Source organism: Girardinichthys multiradiatus, chromosome 14, assembly GCF_021462225.1.
Source record: "Girardinichthys multiradiatus isolate DD_20200921_A chromosome 14, DD_fGirMul_XY1, whole genome shotgun sequence".
Taxonomy (NCBI): Eukaryota; Metazoa; Chordata; class Actinopteri; order Cyprinodontiformes; family Goodeidae; genus Girardinichthys; species Girardinichthys multiradiatus.
Window position 1 is genome coordinate 36207359 of NC_061807.1, and position 16582 is coordinate 36223940.

General features: G+C 39.4%; 1 protein-coding gene across 5 annotated transcripts; it reads left to right on the forward strand.

Annotated features, from left to right (window-relative positions):
- Nucleotides 1-797: 797 nt before the first annotated feature.
- LOC124880955 (myeloid-associated differentiation marker homolog) lies at nt 798-14058 on the forward strand. 5 transcript variants are annotated; one of them, XM_047386413.1, is made up of 4 exons: nt 798-936; nt 1034-1142; nt 5421-5465; nt 12489-14058. In XM_047386413.1, exon 4 carries the CDS (start codon nt 12500-12502, stop codon nt 13679-13681), a length of 1182 nt encoding a protein of 393 aa, XP_047242369.1. In that variant the 5' UTR covers nt 798-936; nt 1034-1142; nt 5421-5465; nt 12489-12499; the 3' UTR covers nt 13682-14058. The 5 variants fall into 5 exon arrangements, with proteins under 5 accessions (XP_047242369.1, XP_047242371.1, XP_047242367.1 ...); XM_047386415.1 differs by lacking the exon at nt 12489-14058 and adding an exon at nt 7431-8875; XM_047386411.1 differs by lacking the exon at nt 1034-1142 and having other exon boundaries at nt 804-936.
- The last annotated feature ends 2524 nt before the right edge of the window (nt 14059-16582 follow it).

Here is a 16582-nt window from a genome sequence, read left to right on the forward strand (position 1 = left end):
TTTCTTCAATATAATAATTTTTCATTGATTTATTCTTAAAAAATATCATTATTGAGCAGATAAGGGACATTTTAAATAAACTTTCCTCCATTACCGAGGCTTAATGGGCCAGAATAGATCTAAGGAAGTGCCTCCTCCTCAGGGAGAAACGTTTGATTTTATGATGAGAAAGAAATATGGACGGAAAGGCACCGACTTTATTAATGAATGACTAAAATATTAAATTATTAGAGAGAAAATTTTAGATTCCAAGACCTCAGGCACTTTCGGTAATGTTTAGTAGAATGTCTCATGGTAGGATGGACATTTAGAGTGAATTAATAAAATTAAATATCATGAGCTAGACAGAGTTCAGTAACCACTTCTTTAGATGAAATTATTTGATGATGGATTTTTTTTACCTAATATTGTGAAATTCAACCCCTTTCTCCCCAAAAAATATGCTTCGAAAGCTCTGAAAAGAAACTAGAACGAGAAATAAAATGTTTTTTTCCGGTGTAAGTTTATTGAGAAGAGTAAGGTTTTGCAATTATAATAATATCTGTGCTTTAATATGTATTAATACTTTTTCATACAACGGTTGGGGATATTTAGGCTCGGTTTTTGTTTTTGTAAATATAACCTTTGGTTTAGGATTAAAAGCCTGTTGCTACTCAGCGCATCAACTCTGACAAAGCAACATTTAAAACAGCAGCTGTTGACTTATATGTGTCTTTGTCTCCGGACTGCAGTTTTGTGGGGTTTTTTTTAACTGAGGTATGAACACTGGAGAAGGGAAGTGACCTAATAATGATGCCTGGAGACACACTTTACCAAATATAGCCACTGCGGGGCGTGGGATACATTCTGCTGTGATGCTGCTGCGCCGTCGAGATCTGACGGAACTTCCAGGTTTACAGCGAGAACAATTAGCTGAAACTCCGGATCAACAAATTGGTAAGCTCAGCCTCCAGTCAAGACGACATTTTTTATAAAAAGATTTTTTTGGGGGAAGTTTGATGATCGCTTCGTTTCTGCTGTATTTCTGGACCAGATGTGATTAGAGTTGGAATGGGCGCGGCATGCCCGCTACGTGGGACGGCCAGGAAACCTCCATTATACTCCAAAAATGCCCGCTAGCAGAAAATAGCCTTAATCATTAAGTATTATGTTGTTTTTACTTGCATAACTTATCAGGGTAAAGAATGCAACAAGTAAGATGTTTTGGAAGTTCGGTTGAACAGAATTGTTACTCCTTCATGTCAGAGTCCATGATGATATTTAAAGATCTGTACAATCTTTAGTCATAATGAAACAAAATGTTCGTAAACAGGGCCGCCCTGGGTTGGTAATTAAACCTAGATATCAAACCAAAAGTTGGTTTCCTGCCAGCAACATAGAGGCCACCATCTCCACCACAGGGTTCTTCATTTGCTGGAGCAGCTGAACCAACACACATCTCTAAGCTCTGAAACTGGGTGGTGGTGGTGAGCAGGTCTGTGGGTTACAGTTTGCACATTTAACCCCAGAAACTCAAAGAATGTGTGACTGAAAAACAAACGAGGAAGTAAAGAGCTCTAAACCTGCAAACTGTGGGCTTGATTCCCCTCACGTTTCTAGAGTAAAATAAAGTGTGGTTTTGGCTTGTGTTGCTTCCTGGAGATGCAATTAGACCCCATACAGCAACTTCCTGTTTGTAAGTCATATCAGGAAGCGAGCTAACGGATTTGATGGCTGATGAAGTTATCAATGTTCAGGCAAAGCAACTGAAGATATCTCCAAGCATCAGGGGCACGCCTCCTTCCAGTAACCAGCTGAAGGGGATCACAGGGATCCTGCTCAAACTTGGAAAGCTTAGAAAAGTATACAATCTGATTTTTCCAATTTTCCAAATCTGGACAAAAGTAAAAAACTTTTCCAGAATTGTTTCCCTAATCCAATCATCTAAATGGTAGAGATGAATGTCTAAAACTGGTTTCCTGCGCAGTCTGGCAAAGTGTTAGTTTATACATGTCTGTTGTATCCTTCACTTGTTTCCTCCTCCTTTTTAAAATTTAAAAAGAACCAAATTTAGGTTTGGAAAATCTTTAAAAGTGCAACATTTTGACTTTAAAACTGTACAAGAAGCCTGTAAAAATGAAGGCTTTTTAATACATTGATTTAGTGATATCATGTCTTTTAGCAATGATTTGCCAAGTCACAAAGTAAGAGGTTTTCTTCCAACTCATTTATTGTACTAGTTTTTGAATTATAAACAGAAAAAACAAAAAATCTGTTCACATTCAAAAAGGCTTTAACAGTGTGCCATTTTACAAATTTTAGGCTGAAAGATGGATTTAAAACTGGGTTTTACACAAATTTTGTGATGCTTCAGCTGTAGTTTAGATGCCAAACTAAAGATGACATGATGATTTACAGATTTAAAAAAAAGATATCACATGGGAAATTAGTCTTTAAAGAACCTATGTTTACTATAAGATAATACTGTCCACGTTTTACAAGTCTAAGTGTTATGGATGATAGAATTCAGTTGATCCAAATGGGTCCAGGTGCCAATAAAAAAGCAACAAAAAAACAGTGAAATATCACTTTACCACACTAATAATCAAAAGCATTGTGTTGTTTTATCATTTGTAAAATTTTAGGCAAATGTTTTGATCTCAAATGTCCAAAACATTTTAAAGACTTTTGGAAATAAATAGAAATTTGATTTTGCAAAAGTATGGAAAATTGGAAATGGAGAATGTCGAAACCATGAGCTGAAATTAAATGATAAATACTGTGAGATGCCACCCAAACATCTATTGGGACCAAATCCCAGTACAGTGGAACCCATAAACTGGTTGTCTTTGGTGTCTGACCTGATGATTGCAATTTTCTGAGTATTATAACACATATGTATTAAAAGGAGATTTGTTGTGATTTAATAATGAAATGTAACAAACATTGACCATAGAAGAAGAAAGCATGTGCTTCATGTTTCCTGATTGAGATATTAGTTTGAATAAAACAAAGTGAACAGATTACAATATGATCCACATTTATGCATCATAGAACAGGCTGTTTGTTGATGGTTTTAGAGGCTGAATTTCTAAGCAGGAAAACGACAAATTTATTTGTTTTCTGCAAATGGGTTAGAACCAATTAAGATCGTTTATACAGTTAAAAACACATACTTTAATCAATTTAATGCAACATAAATTTAAAATGGAAATTTTAACCTGAACAAAAAGATTTAGATGTATGTACTGCTTGGTCAATTGATCTACAGTGAGGAAAATAAATATTTGAACACCCTGCGACTTTACAAGTTCTCCCACTAAGAAATCATGGAGGGGTCTGAAATTTTCATCTTAGGTACATGTCCACTGTGAGACATAATCTAAAAAAAAAAAATCTGGAAATAACTATGATTTTTAAAAATTATTTTCTTTGTGTGTTACTGCTGCAAATAAGTATTTGAACACCTGTGAAAATTATTCTTAATATTTGGTACAGTAGCCTTTGTTTGCAGTTAGAGGTTAAATTTGTCCTGTACTTTTTCACCAGATTTGTAGCAGGGATTTAGATTTTTCCTCCACACAGATCTTCTCCAGATCAGCCAAAGTTCTGGGCTGTTGCTCAGAGAAACTGAGTTTGAGCTCCCTCCAAAGATCTTCTATATAGTTTAGGTCTGGAGACCGGCTAGGCCACTGCATAACCTTGATATGCTTCTTCCAGAGCCACTCCTTGGATATCCTGGCTGTCTGCTTTGGGTCATTGTCATGTTGGAAGACTCAGCCACGACCCATCTTCAATGCTCTAACTGAGGGAAGGAGGTTGTTCCCGAAAATCTCTCAACACATGGCCCCGGTCATTCTCTCCTTAATACAGTGCAGTCGTCCTGTCCCATGTGCAGAAAAACACCCCCAAAGCATGATGCTTCACCCCCATGCTTCACAGTAGGGATGGTGTTTTTGGGATGGTACTCATCATTCTTCATCCTCCAAACACGGCGAGTGGAATTAAGACCAAAAAGTTCTATTTTGGTCTCATCTGACCACAGAACCTTCTCCCATGACTCCTCTGGATCATCCAAATGGTCATGGGCACACTTAAGACGGGTCTGGACGCGAGCTGATTTAAGAAGGGGAATCTTCTGTGCTATGCATGACTTTAAACTATAAAGTCTTAGTGTATTACCCTCAGTAACCTTGGAAACAGTGGTGCCAGCTCTCTTCAGGTCATTGACCAGCTCCTCCCATGTAGTTCTGGGCTGAATCCTCACCTTTCTTAAGATCATTGATACGCCGCGAGGTGAGATCTTGCATGGAACCCCAGTCCGAGGGAGATTGACAGTCATGTTTAGCTTCTTCCATTTTCTAAAAATTGCTCCAACAGTTGATCTTTCTTCATCAAGCTACTTGGCAATTGCTCCGTAGCCCTTTCCAGCCTTGTGGAGGTCTACAATTTTGTCTCTGGTGTCTTAGGACAGCTCTTTGGTCTTAGCCATATTAGTAGTTAGAGTCTTGCTGATTGCTTGGGGTGGACAGGTATCTTTCTGCAGCTAACGACCTCAAACAGATGCTTCTAATTTAGAATAATAAGTGGAGTGGAGGTGGACTTTTTAGAGGTGGACTAACAGGTCTTTGAAAGCCAGAATTTTTGCTGATTGGCAGGTGTTCAAATACTCATTTGCAGCAGTAACACACAAATAAATTATTTAAAAAATCATACATTGTGATTTCCGGATTTTGTTTTTTTGATTATGTCTCTCACAGTGGACATGCACCTAAGATGAAAATTTCAGGCCCCTCAATGATTTCTAAGTGGGAGAATTTGCAAAGTCACAGAGTGTTCAAATACTTATTTTCCTCACTATTAATCGGAGAGGCTTCCCTTAGTCACACAAATCTGAAGGTTGTTTCCCTTTGTTACCATGAAAATGAAAATTGATTGATGGATTTAAAGGCCTGGATGCCTATTTTAGATTCATTTAACAAAGCTTTCCCTCTGCACTCAGGTTTGAAATAAATAATAAAAAAAGAAAGTACAATGATTTCTTCAACACGTAGCTTCTTATTCAATATGATGATGTGTGCTACTGCCCTCTTGTGCCTTCTGTCTAAAGGACACAGGAGGGCAGTAGCACCAAACCTAAGAAGCTTCACTGCTCCCATGTTTGGGTTAATCTGTGGGATTTTTTTCAGGCACCAGCAGCCAAACCACAGCTTCCTGTGTGTGAACATGTCATTATTAACAGGAAACGTCACTTATTACTGCCTCCTTAACATGTCTAGGCTCAAACTGAAGCTGTGTAGTCAAGAGTTAACAACTTGGTAGTCAATACATTTGAAGTGCAAACTTAGGGGGTCTTTTATGATAAGAATTTACATAACATCTATAGTCTGTTGATCAAAAGGTCTGTGTTTCATTTCTTTGTCTCTGTTGTCCTGTTCAAGGTCACTGGGTGAGCTGCAGCCTGTCTAACAATCAACAGCAGAGAGGTGAGAACTACAATGTATTTTCATATATGTTAGACCAACACAGTCAGTCAGTCATTTTCTACCGCTTATTCCATAGTGGGTCGCAGGGAAGCTGGTGCCTATCTCCAGCAGTCTATGGGCGAGAGGCGGGGTACACCCTGGACAGGTCGCCAGTCCATCGCAGGGCAACACACAAACAACCATGAACACACTCATTCATACACCTAAGGGCAATTTAGAGAGACCAATTAACCTAACAGGCATGTCTTTGGACTGTGGGCGGAAGCCAGAGTACCCGGTGAGAACCCACGCATGCACGGGGAGAACATGCAAACTCCATGCAGAAAGACCCCCAGCCAGGAATTGAACCCAGGACCTTCTTGCTGCAGGGCAACAGTGCTACCAACTGCACCACCGTGCAGCCCAGTATTCACAAATAAAAATTCGAAACATATGGTGTGGCTTTATGTTCAACCCCCCTTACTCTGATATACCTAAATAAAATCCAGTGCCTTGACCCATCTGCCTTCAAAGTACACCAAAACCTGTATATTTTAATTGTAGTAGAAATCCAGCTGTTCTGTGGAGGCCTCAGTGGTTTGTTAGAGAACATTATTAAGCAAACAGCCACAATAATACAAAGGAACCTGGTTTAAAGCAGTGTTGGGTAATAAAGCAATATTCCATGATCATCTCACACACTACTGTTGAATCCATCTTCTTGAAATCGATAGACCCTAACACAAATATTCCCTTAAATCAAGGATTGTCCAATTCTGGACATGGAGGGCCAGTGTCCTACATGTTTGAGATGTTTTCCTGCGTAATCACAATTGGGAAACAGCAGGTTGCTGCAGAACTTAATGAGAGGCTAGAGAAGTACAGTTAATTAGGTTTGTTGGAGAAGGGATGTAACTTGAACATGTGGAATTGCCCACATTTCATCAACTGTCATGTTTGGAAAGGAGAGTTTCAGTTTATTTATATAGCGCCAATTCACAGCACATGTCATCTCAAGGCACTTCACAAAAGTCAGGTACATACATTCCAATGAATCCTAACCATTGAACAGTGCAGTCAGAGATAGTTATTTATTCAAATTGGTTAAGAAGTTTTTCTATATAAGGAAACCCAGCAGATTACATCCAGTCAGTGACTTGCAGCATTCACTCCTCCTGGATGAGCATGTAGAGACAGTGGACAGTGACTGGCGTTGACTTTGCAGCAATCCCTCATACTGAGCATGCATGTAGTGACAGTGGAGAGGAAAAACTTCCTTTTAACAGGAGAGAGGGCATTAATCCGGGAAGTAGCCAAGTGACCCAGGGTAACTCTGGAGGAGTTGTATATATCCACAGCTCAGGTGGGAGAATTGGTTGCCAGGATAACGTTTAGTTCTCCACTCTTAGTAGACAAAGCAATACCTGTGTAACAAGATACTCCGGTCATATGAGACCAAAATGGAATTTTCTGGCCTACATGAAAATAGCTTTTTGTGGAGAAAAACTAACCATGAACACACTATACCCACATTGAAACATAGTAATGGAAATACCATGCAACGGGGCAGCTAGTCGTAGTTGATGAGGAGGTCAGTGGAGCTATATACAGGGCATTCTTGAAAGAAATGCTGTGAAATGCAGCAACAGACTTGATACGGGGATAGAGGTTTGCCTTTCAACAGGAAAACAGGCCTAAACACAAAGAAGAAGCTTTGCTCTAAATCACTCCACTGTAGCTGTTTGAATGGCTGGGTCAAAATCCAAACCTCATGCCAACTGACATATTGTGAAAATTTGTGGTTGGGGAAAAAATGTGAAAAAGTACCATGGACAGCTGTGCCTTTAAACGGTTTTCTCATGACATACATGTTATTAGTTATTTAAGACGAGAGTTGGTGAAATTTGGTTTATTTTTTAATACTTAAGGAAACCATGCAACCAAGAGCTTCAATTTGTTCTGATTACATTTCTTTTCTGTATGCAGAGATTGGGACACACACCAACAGAGGAAGGGTGCCTAACCAAAACCCAACACAGAATCAATTCCAAGACTCATTGTGATCCTAGGCTCACAAATTCCCTCTTAGTTCCTGACCGACATCCCGCCATGCCACTGACCTGGTTCCCTGCCTCCCGGCTGCTGTGGGTGCGTGTTGCTGCGGTGCTGTTCACCTGCACAGCTTTCAGTGTGGCAGCACATGGCGCTGTGCTGCCCCATGGAGGCATGGCGGACTGGTGCATTTTCTGCTGGGCGTTCAGCTTCGCCTGCTCCCTGTTGGTTCTGCTGGTGGAGCAGTGCAGCCTCCAGCCCCGAATCCCTGTCTCTTGGTCCAACTTCCCTATCACAGTTGCCTGCTACGCGTCCCTCCTCTGCCTCTCAGCCTCAATTATCTTCCCAGTGTTTTTTCTAAAGAACCAGAATGCCTATGGTGAGGTTCGTGACCATCGGATCGCCTCCACGGTCTTCTCCTGTTTGGCAACAGTTGCCTACATGGTGGAGGTGAGCCTGTCCAAGGCCAGGCCAGGAGAGGTGGCGGGTTACATGGCAACAGCTCCAGGTCTGATGAAGGTGTGCCAGACTTTTGTGGCCTGCGTTATCTTCATCCTAGTGAGTGACCCTGTGTCTTATGACCACCATGCGGCCCTAAAGTGGTGCATGGCGGTGTACTGCATCTGCTTCATCCTCTCCATGGCCGTGGTGGTGCTCTGTGTGGGAGAGTGCACCGGCTGCCTCCCCATCCCCTTCTCCAAGTTCCTGTCAGCCTATGGGCTCCTGGCCGTCATCATGTACCTGACGGCCACCATCCTCTGGCCCGTGTTCCAGTTCGACAAGAAGTACGGGAGGAGAGGAGACTCAAAAGTGATTGCAGTGGCTGTGCTCACTGCTCTCAACTTCCTGCTGTACCTTGCTGATCTGGCCTATAGTGCCAGACTGGTGTTTGTCAGCGGCTAAGCAGAGGGGAGATGAAGGACACATGGGAGACAGATGAATTCCTCACAGAAAAGACACAACTTTTCTTTCTTATTCCTAATTTTAGATTATACAAAGAAAGTCCTAAATACATAAGTGTGTATGTATAGTAGGTGAATATGTTTGCATAATCACAATGCTGCCTTACAGTATTTGCTGCTTAATGTGAAGTGGCTTGTTTTAAATGTATATCTAAAACAAGTATTAAATGAAAGGGGAAAAAAATGAATGTGGGATTTTGTTCAACTGTGCAACAAGAAGAGGAGGAAAAATGGGTCAACACACTGGAACACAAAGGAATACCAACAGTGTTTGGACACTTATCCACCCAACACACAGTTTCTGCCTGTCATGTTTTTACTGCCTTTGATATATTCAATGTTTGAGATTATATTGCCTGATTAGAATAAATAAAGTGTCAAATTAAGTCATTAAATGGAAACTTTGGCATACCTTAAGGCTTGTGCCTTTTATTAACCAATTCTGTGGTTGAGAAATAGGACAGGATGGGGTTTGTCCAAGCTACCGCACCCTGCTGGCGGTCAGACGCCTCGGAGCTCCTCCGGTCCTTTGTCCCCAGAAGCGATCACACTCTATATAACACTTACTCTTATAGGAACGACTCTCAAATAGTATCCAACTTTTAGCACATTTAATCTAAATTAAGGCAGAGGAATGATTACAGAGATCAGCACTGAGGCTCCTGTCTCGAACCGTCGCCGTATGTAGAAGGATGACGAAGAGCCCTGAAAGAAGGTCACATGTAGATTTATATCTGGCACTCCAATGCAATGGATGTTCCTTCCCTCAGTGATTATCAGTAGACTATGTGTCACCATTGTGGTGTCTATCTGGTAGGTTGCGTAGTAGCGGGTGTCCATCCTTAATCTAAGTGTGCTGTGGCATTGTAATCAAACCAGTTACCGTCTGTCCAATATCAAACCCAGTGCCCTAAGCCACAGGTCATTCACGACAAACCTTGGGCCATTTATCCTTGTGATATGTGTCGATGAGCATTCACATTCTACTCTAACAAAAAGGAAACATTAGAAGTTATGCTTTGTTTTATTATAGTATATGTGGGAGAAACAGCTATGAGTCATATTAGTAAAGCTTATCCTTACAGGCTGCAGAAACCTCAGGGTTCTGGTAGGTAAAGCACTTTTTAATGGTTCCGGTTTGGAAGAGTGAAAAGTAAATAGCCTTGCTAGAGAAAAACGTTTTTTAGAATTGTTTTTGTTTGTTTTACATGAAAGAAGACAGATGCTTTTCTAATTTTTTAGCTCTTAATGTAGTCATAAACATGCTAGACATTTTAACTGTTAAACAGTAGAGAAGATTAACAGCTTTTTATGTTACAGTGTTATAATCTTAACAGTATAACCTGTCACAGTATAATAAATAATTTACTACAGAACCGGAATTTCAAAATAATTGATGTGCTCTCCAAACCCAGGAGATGCAACTTTGAATAACTCAAGACTTGTCAAGGCACCAATGATCAGTGTATAGTTAGAAATATTTTTTTTCCATTCAAACTAAATGGGATAAAATCAAATGGCTTCAATGAGACCTCTTTTCAAATTAAGTTTTAGCAGTTATTGTTTTTATGTTAAAGGAACTATGAATAGTACTACCTGTGTGACAGCCGTACATAGGATGTAACAATTCAGGAAATGAAACTGATGCCAGTTAGAATACAGGAAACTAACAGACCTATTCTTGCTGGTTCTTCAGTCCTCAGCTTCTCTCTAATAATGAACGGTAAGTCACTATTTTCTGTAAAAGGCTGTAGTTTTGAGGAGGTCAAAAAAATAAGTAAGCTTAAGTATATCACACAATATAAAAGCGATTACTTGATTTTTTTTTTATTTGTCGATCTCAGGTTCTGGATTGTTTTTATTTGCTGACGCAGCAACCATCTTGGCCAAAGTTATTTTTCTTTTACCATCAGTCAGTTGAAATCTTTTAATTTAGTTCAAGTAAGAAAGAACTGGCAATAAACCGAGTGAAATGGGAGAATGTTTGACTGGAGGCTTCTCTCACCACTGCATAGGAAGTCTTCAAGAAAATGGCAGCATATTTGACGGCTGTTTTCGGGTCTTTAACCTGAAAAGTGGAAACCTCAGATTTTCTCATCCACATTGATTTTCCTCTTAATCCTCTGTTAAACTACCATACATTTCCTTATCCTAAACCTTCAGATCAGTTTTGTTTAGCAGTGTTGATTTTTAAGCCATTATAGTTGTCAGTAGTTTCAGTCTTTTATGTTTGCACTGTAAGAAGTAAGACTGAGAACCCGGAAAATGCAACCATACAGGAGTATACATTAGAAAAAAATAAGTTTATTGAAACAAAGCTAGGATTATTGCTCAGAACACGGATTACTACTCGTAGCTCTGTGAGCAGATACAGTGAAGAGGACGGGAAAGCTGAGATCCAAGGGGGACAGCATGATCCCAGGGAGGAAAAGTGTTTAGATGGAGGATTTTTTCAACGCTCCTCTTCAGTCTGTGCTTGGTTTCTTCAGGGTCGTCATAAATCCTGAAAAACTCCACAATTAAAGCCACAGTCCAAATTGTGGTCAGTAAACAGGCAATGGTCATCTACAGGAAGGCAGATGTTGGTACGCTTAACAGCGGTTTAAGGTGAGAATCGATTGTCAGAAATCTGAGCAGGGGTCAGAGTCCAGATATCAGAAAGGCAATAGATATTTGTCATGGGCAAGGATGGAAGGAAGAATCCAGTTACATTAACTTGGTCGGTAACTAAGAACCTAAAGAGAGCAGGGAGAGACCACTGAAAGTCTACTGGAATAAGGCTGTTAATCTAGCAAAGACTGGAAAAAGCTTAAAAATTGCTAAGCACAGATAGACAAGGAGATAATTAGGCATGGCTCAGGTGGGCTGAATAAGGCTGGTTAGAGCAAAGAGCAGCAAGAATAACAAGGTGACATGAACAAATAAAGCACAGGCATGTCACAATTGTGAATCATACCATGCAGACTAGTGTTTTTGAACAGTTTTCTTAAGATCCCATCACAATAGTTCAATCCCTTTAAGATATGGACTTGAATCCATTATTTAGCAATCATAAGGTTATAGGTTATTTGGTGGGCTACAAATAATTTTTCAATTGATGAGCCAGTTTGGGCCAGACTTCAATTGTCAAGATAACCTTGCACTTGACTCCAATGTTCCTTATTGTACAAGCGGTTCCTCCAGTGCAAGTTCTTGAATGAATGTCACCCTGGGCCACCCTGCCCCCCTCACCCCCAGTACAACAACAGATACTGTCCCGGTTTGGGAAAACATAATTTCTTTAGTTTTCCCTATTGCGCGTAGCTAATCACAACACTCACAGACTCCAACTAAAAGAAGCAAAGACTGCGCATGCACTAAATAGGTAGAGAAAAATTGATAAATAAGTTATACTCTGATATGGTGCTTGTGCCTAACTCCACCCTGGACAATAGTCCATAAGGCTAATTTAAAACAACACCACTATGCTTGACAATCTGTATGAGTTGTTTGGACTTGTTTTAATGTTTTGTCTAATAAAGTGATGTGTAATATGGCCAAATGTCTCAAGGATATTGTCCCAATGGTCTGGTGGAACATTATAGTGCAACTATGTAGAGCTAAATTTTAATGGCAACCCTTCCAAACAAGTAACACTGGTTCAGTATCACTTTAATTGTTCATTTAACATTCAACATGCTGACTTTGGCATATGGAATCTGACATGGAGGAATTTAATGCCTCTGAGCATTGCACGGTCTGATCCAGAGGTAAATTTGAATGTATGTCCACTCCTAGAAAGGTTGGCAACACTTTTGAATGGTTTCAACTTGTGAGTAATCTTTCTTATTGTTGAAGATACCAGTATTCAGATTGTTTGGAAATTGCTGCTTAACTCTTCCCAGACTGATATGTGTAAAAATTTTAAAAGTTTGTCAAGAAATCATGAATAGACATAATATTGAAATATGAAGACATACATTTTACATGTAGAGTATACAGGAAAGAAAATATAATTAAAGTAATCAACATTATTGTCTTTTGGTTACAGAATCAATTAGAATGGTCCTCCTTGGAAAAACTGGAGCTGGGAAAAGCAGCTTGGGCAACACTATATGCGGAGATCAACTGTTCACGGTCAGCCACTCAGTGAACTCTGAAACGAGCAAGTGCAAAGCCATAACCAGGTCTGTCAGTGGGAGAAACCTTATGGTCATTGACACCCCGGGTTTCTTTGACACCGATCAGTCTGAGGAGGACCTGAAGCCTGAGATAATCAGGTGTATCACAGAGTGTGCTCCTGGGCCTCATGTGTTTCTAATTGTGCTCAAAGTGGAGAAATTCACAGAACACGAGCAGGCTGTTATTAAGAAAATCTACACATACTTCTCTGAGGATGTTTTTAAATATGCTGTGGTGGTCTTCACTCATGGCGACCAACTGCCTGATGGGATGCAGATTGAGGAGTTTGCTGGTCAGAATAAGCTTGTGAGTGAATTGGTGAAGAAGTGTGGCGACCGCTGCCATGTCTTTGACCACAAATACTGGAACAATGACCAAAAGGAGGAATACAGGAACAACCAGTTCCAGATGGAGAGGCTGCTTCAAACCATTGATATAATGGTGAGGGCAAACAAGGGCAGCTGCTACACCAATGATTTCCTGAAGGCAGTGAAGAAAGAAATACAAGAAGAGGAGGAGAACATTCGACTGCTTCCAGGAAGCCTGTCAGAGGCAGAGATCAGAGAGAGGGCCAAAACAAGTGTTCTTGAAAAACTCTTGATCAGATTGTCAGCCATTGCAGTAGGTTTTCTGTTAGGAGCAGTTTTTGGTGTGGTTGTCTTTGTTGGAGGAGCCTTAACCATTTTAAAGGGAGCTCCAAAGCCAGTACCGCTGAAGGAAGCAATGGGTGAAACAGTTGCAGCTGCCGCAGGGACAGTACTTGGAACAGGTGTAGCAGCAGTGGCAGGAGGTTCAGCAGCAGCAGTGGTGGGCCTTCCGGGAACAGTTGTTTCAGGATTTGCTGCAACAGGAGCAGTTAAAGGTGCTTTAATTGGATACGATGTGGCTGAGGGAGCACAGACTCCAGAGGAAGCTGCACAGAAAACAGCAGAGGCAGTGAAGAACGAAGCACAGGTCTACTTGGATAAAGCCCACCAGTTTTGGAACAAAGTTGTACAACCAAACAGTCAAGCATCAGAGGAGGAAGAGGAGAAGTCTTTGCTTGGTGACACACTTAACTGAAACTTTATCAACTGAGCTGATTATGTAGAATCAAAATCAATTTTCTTGGCCAAGTTTGAGTGCACAAACAAGGAATTTGACTTTGTTTTCCATCACTCTCATCCGATTTACCTAAAAAAAATCATCTGGGCAATTGGAGAGTAGTGCTTATTTGCCATTCATGGAATCTGATTGGAATACACATTATAAAAAGATGAGATTGTTAAACCTGTGTTATTGTGTTAGTTTATGCCCCTGTCTGAACATCTATCTTTCTAATAATGGTCATTGTTCCCTGTAATCATATCAAAGCTAAAAAGTATCTTTCTGGTTGAAAAGTCACACAGTATTTTGGTGAAAGGAGATTATGAAATACGGAAATAAAAAAATTGCCTGTGTGTATACTTGGTCATTTGATACATACACTTAGGTTCACAGTATCCATGATCCTGGGCAGATGTAGATTTGCATTGGGATCTATAACAATACTTCATCATCTGCATAATGTTAAGGATTCGAAAGAAAAGAATTACATTAGAGCTGAGAGCACTGAAAGAAATGCTAAAGGAACAAATACTGTACTCTGATAAAACTATTGCTGAATTTAAAATGCATCTATCTATCATCACAGCATTAAGGAGATTCATTCAGTTTTCTTGTGTGGAATTTATTTATTTGAAGAGAGGTTGTGTAATTTCATAAGGAGTAGTAGAGACAAGTAGAGAGTAAATTAAAACACACGTACATTCCTTGCTTTCTAAGTGCAAATACAGTATGTTTAAGAATCTGATGGTTGTCTTCTATAAATGTCTGAATGGCCACAAGAAGGGGCAACAGTGTCTTTCACAGGTTGGTTGATAAAAGGTGGTTCCACAAATTTTTGACTCAGAGTGGCTGAATACTTTTGCATACCACACTTTTTAGTTTTTTATTTGTAAAAAAAAAAGAAATCATGTATAATTTTCTTTCCATTCAGAATTGTAAACCACTTTGTTTTGGTCTTTCACATAAAATTCCGATAAAATATATTTATGATTGTGGTTGTAATGTGACACTGTGGAAAAGTTTAAGGGGTATGAATACTTTTACAAGCCACTGTATCTATCAGTAGTTTTGAAGTGGAAAACAAAGTAGCTAATGTGTTTTAAATAAAGGTAAAGAATACTTTTTGTAAGCTGAACACCTTCTCAAATATAGAACAAAATTTCACAATATACTTTTTAGTATTATCAAGTGTGCAATAGTATTGTGACTGTTCTACTTAATCCACTCTCCAGTAGTTATTTTGAGGGACACTTTGTTTTTTCCACTATTTGTCTTTTTTGATTTTCCCATGGCAGCACATGAAAAAAAAAACTGTTGCAAAAGAAACAACAAAAGCGAAATTGTAGCACAATTGGTCCCCTGTTCTTAACGATGTATCAAGAGCGCTTCCTCTCCCTTTCAGTGTCTTCTGGCACCACACACTTTGGTGGAATTTTTCCAAATTTGTTCGAGGTTATGCTTTTACATCGGGTTTAGTTCCACTTTGAACATACTAGCTAATTGAGTAAACTACATATCTTTCTTAGTGACTGGCAGAAACCCTGTTCAGCCATTTTGTTTTAATTTACTCCCCGCTGCACAACCTTGTAAAAGTATTTTCAGAAAACCACCGTGTTCTTTATAAACACTTGTTGACTGCTGATTTTATATCTTCTAGTATGAGTTGGTTCAATATCTTATGAAGAGTGATGTACAAAGGTCCAAAACACACACATAAAACAACCAAGTGTCAAAAAAACTCTTTCTTAAAATAACATAGAAATGTCCTTTACAGTCTGTCAGTAGGAAAATTCAGATGTACCAGCAACAACGTGACAGGCAAGTTGAAGCATGCAGATTCAAACAAAGGTAAACATAAAAACAGAAAGTAAGAATAAGAAGCTATGCAGGAAGGGCCACTTTACAGCATAAGAAAAAAAAAATACTGTGCAGTTATTAAAAACTAATCAGATTTCAAGAAATGTACAACTGAGTAGGATAATTAAAAAATGTACACATGTGCATGTACTGTATATTTGTGCATAAAAAGCAACATCAGCCTGGCATCATCCACCGTGATGCCAGGCTAGTAGGTGAACTGCAACAGATCCAATGAAGACCTCACCAGGTAGCAAAGATAGTTGAGGATCAACTTTTATGATAGTCTTTGCAACTGACTGACAAGAAATGCCCCACAGATTTGTTTCACTTCTGTGTTAACCTATTTGTTACTGAAACACCAGGAATCTCAACTCAGATCTGGGTGTTTTTACTATTCACTAACAAGTCCTAACAGAACATTCTGCATTTGCCCTGTGCTACTTCATTTTACATATTCCAAATGGCATAAAGTCATTGAATTACATTATGTATGAATGTTTTCAACAGCTGAAAACTAATCTAAATAACACATTGACATTTTCTGTCACTTACTCCTTTTTAACTGTACACTTTTGGATTTCTGTAAGGATCTGTTTATTTGATGTTTACATCTGCAGTGTTTTTTCTTCCTTCTGCAGAGTGGCAGTGCTCTTCTTTCAGAAGCTTTGGATACACCTATCTATGCTAAACTACTGCACTTTAGGTAGATGTATCTGTACACATTGTGTCACATCATTGTAACAGTGATCAGAAGTTTTTAATACCAAAATTAAAAACAACTATTTTTTAAGGGTGCATTTTATGTATCAAACTTCTTAAAACAGCAAAACCATTGATGAAGAATCATGTTTTATGAAGTAAACACATAGGATAAAGGTAAATCCTTTTGGTTTAGTTTGCAAAGATCTTTACCATGAAAATGAAAGCCAGGTGGCGTTGTTGCCATAATGGTGTGTTCATAGCCACTATCATGACAAGAAAAGCAGATAAGCATTTCCCAACATTTAAAAGGAATTA

What these genes read in the sequence shown, in the direction of transcription:
- LOC124880955 (XM_047386411.1), top strand. Translation starts at nt 855, where the DNA reads ATGCTGCTGCGCCGTCGAGATCTGACGGAACTTCCAGGTTTACAGCGA. An exon ending in AACTCCGGATCAACAAATTG is followed by an intron (nt 937 to 5,420) that starts GTAAGCTCAGCC and finishes GTCCTGTTCAAG; the next exon opens with GTCACTGGGTGAGCTGCAGC. An exon ending in TAACAATCAACAGCAGAGAG is followed by an intron (nt 5,466 to 12,488) that starts GTGAGAACTACA and finishes TTTTGGTTACAG; the next exon opens with AATCAATTAGAATGGTCCTC.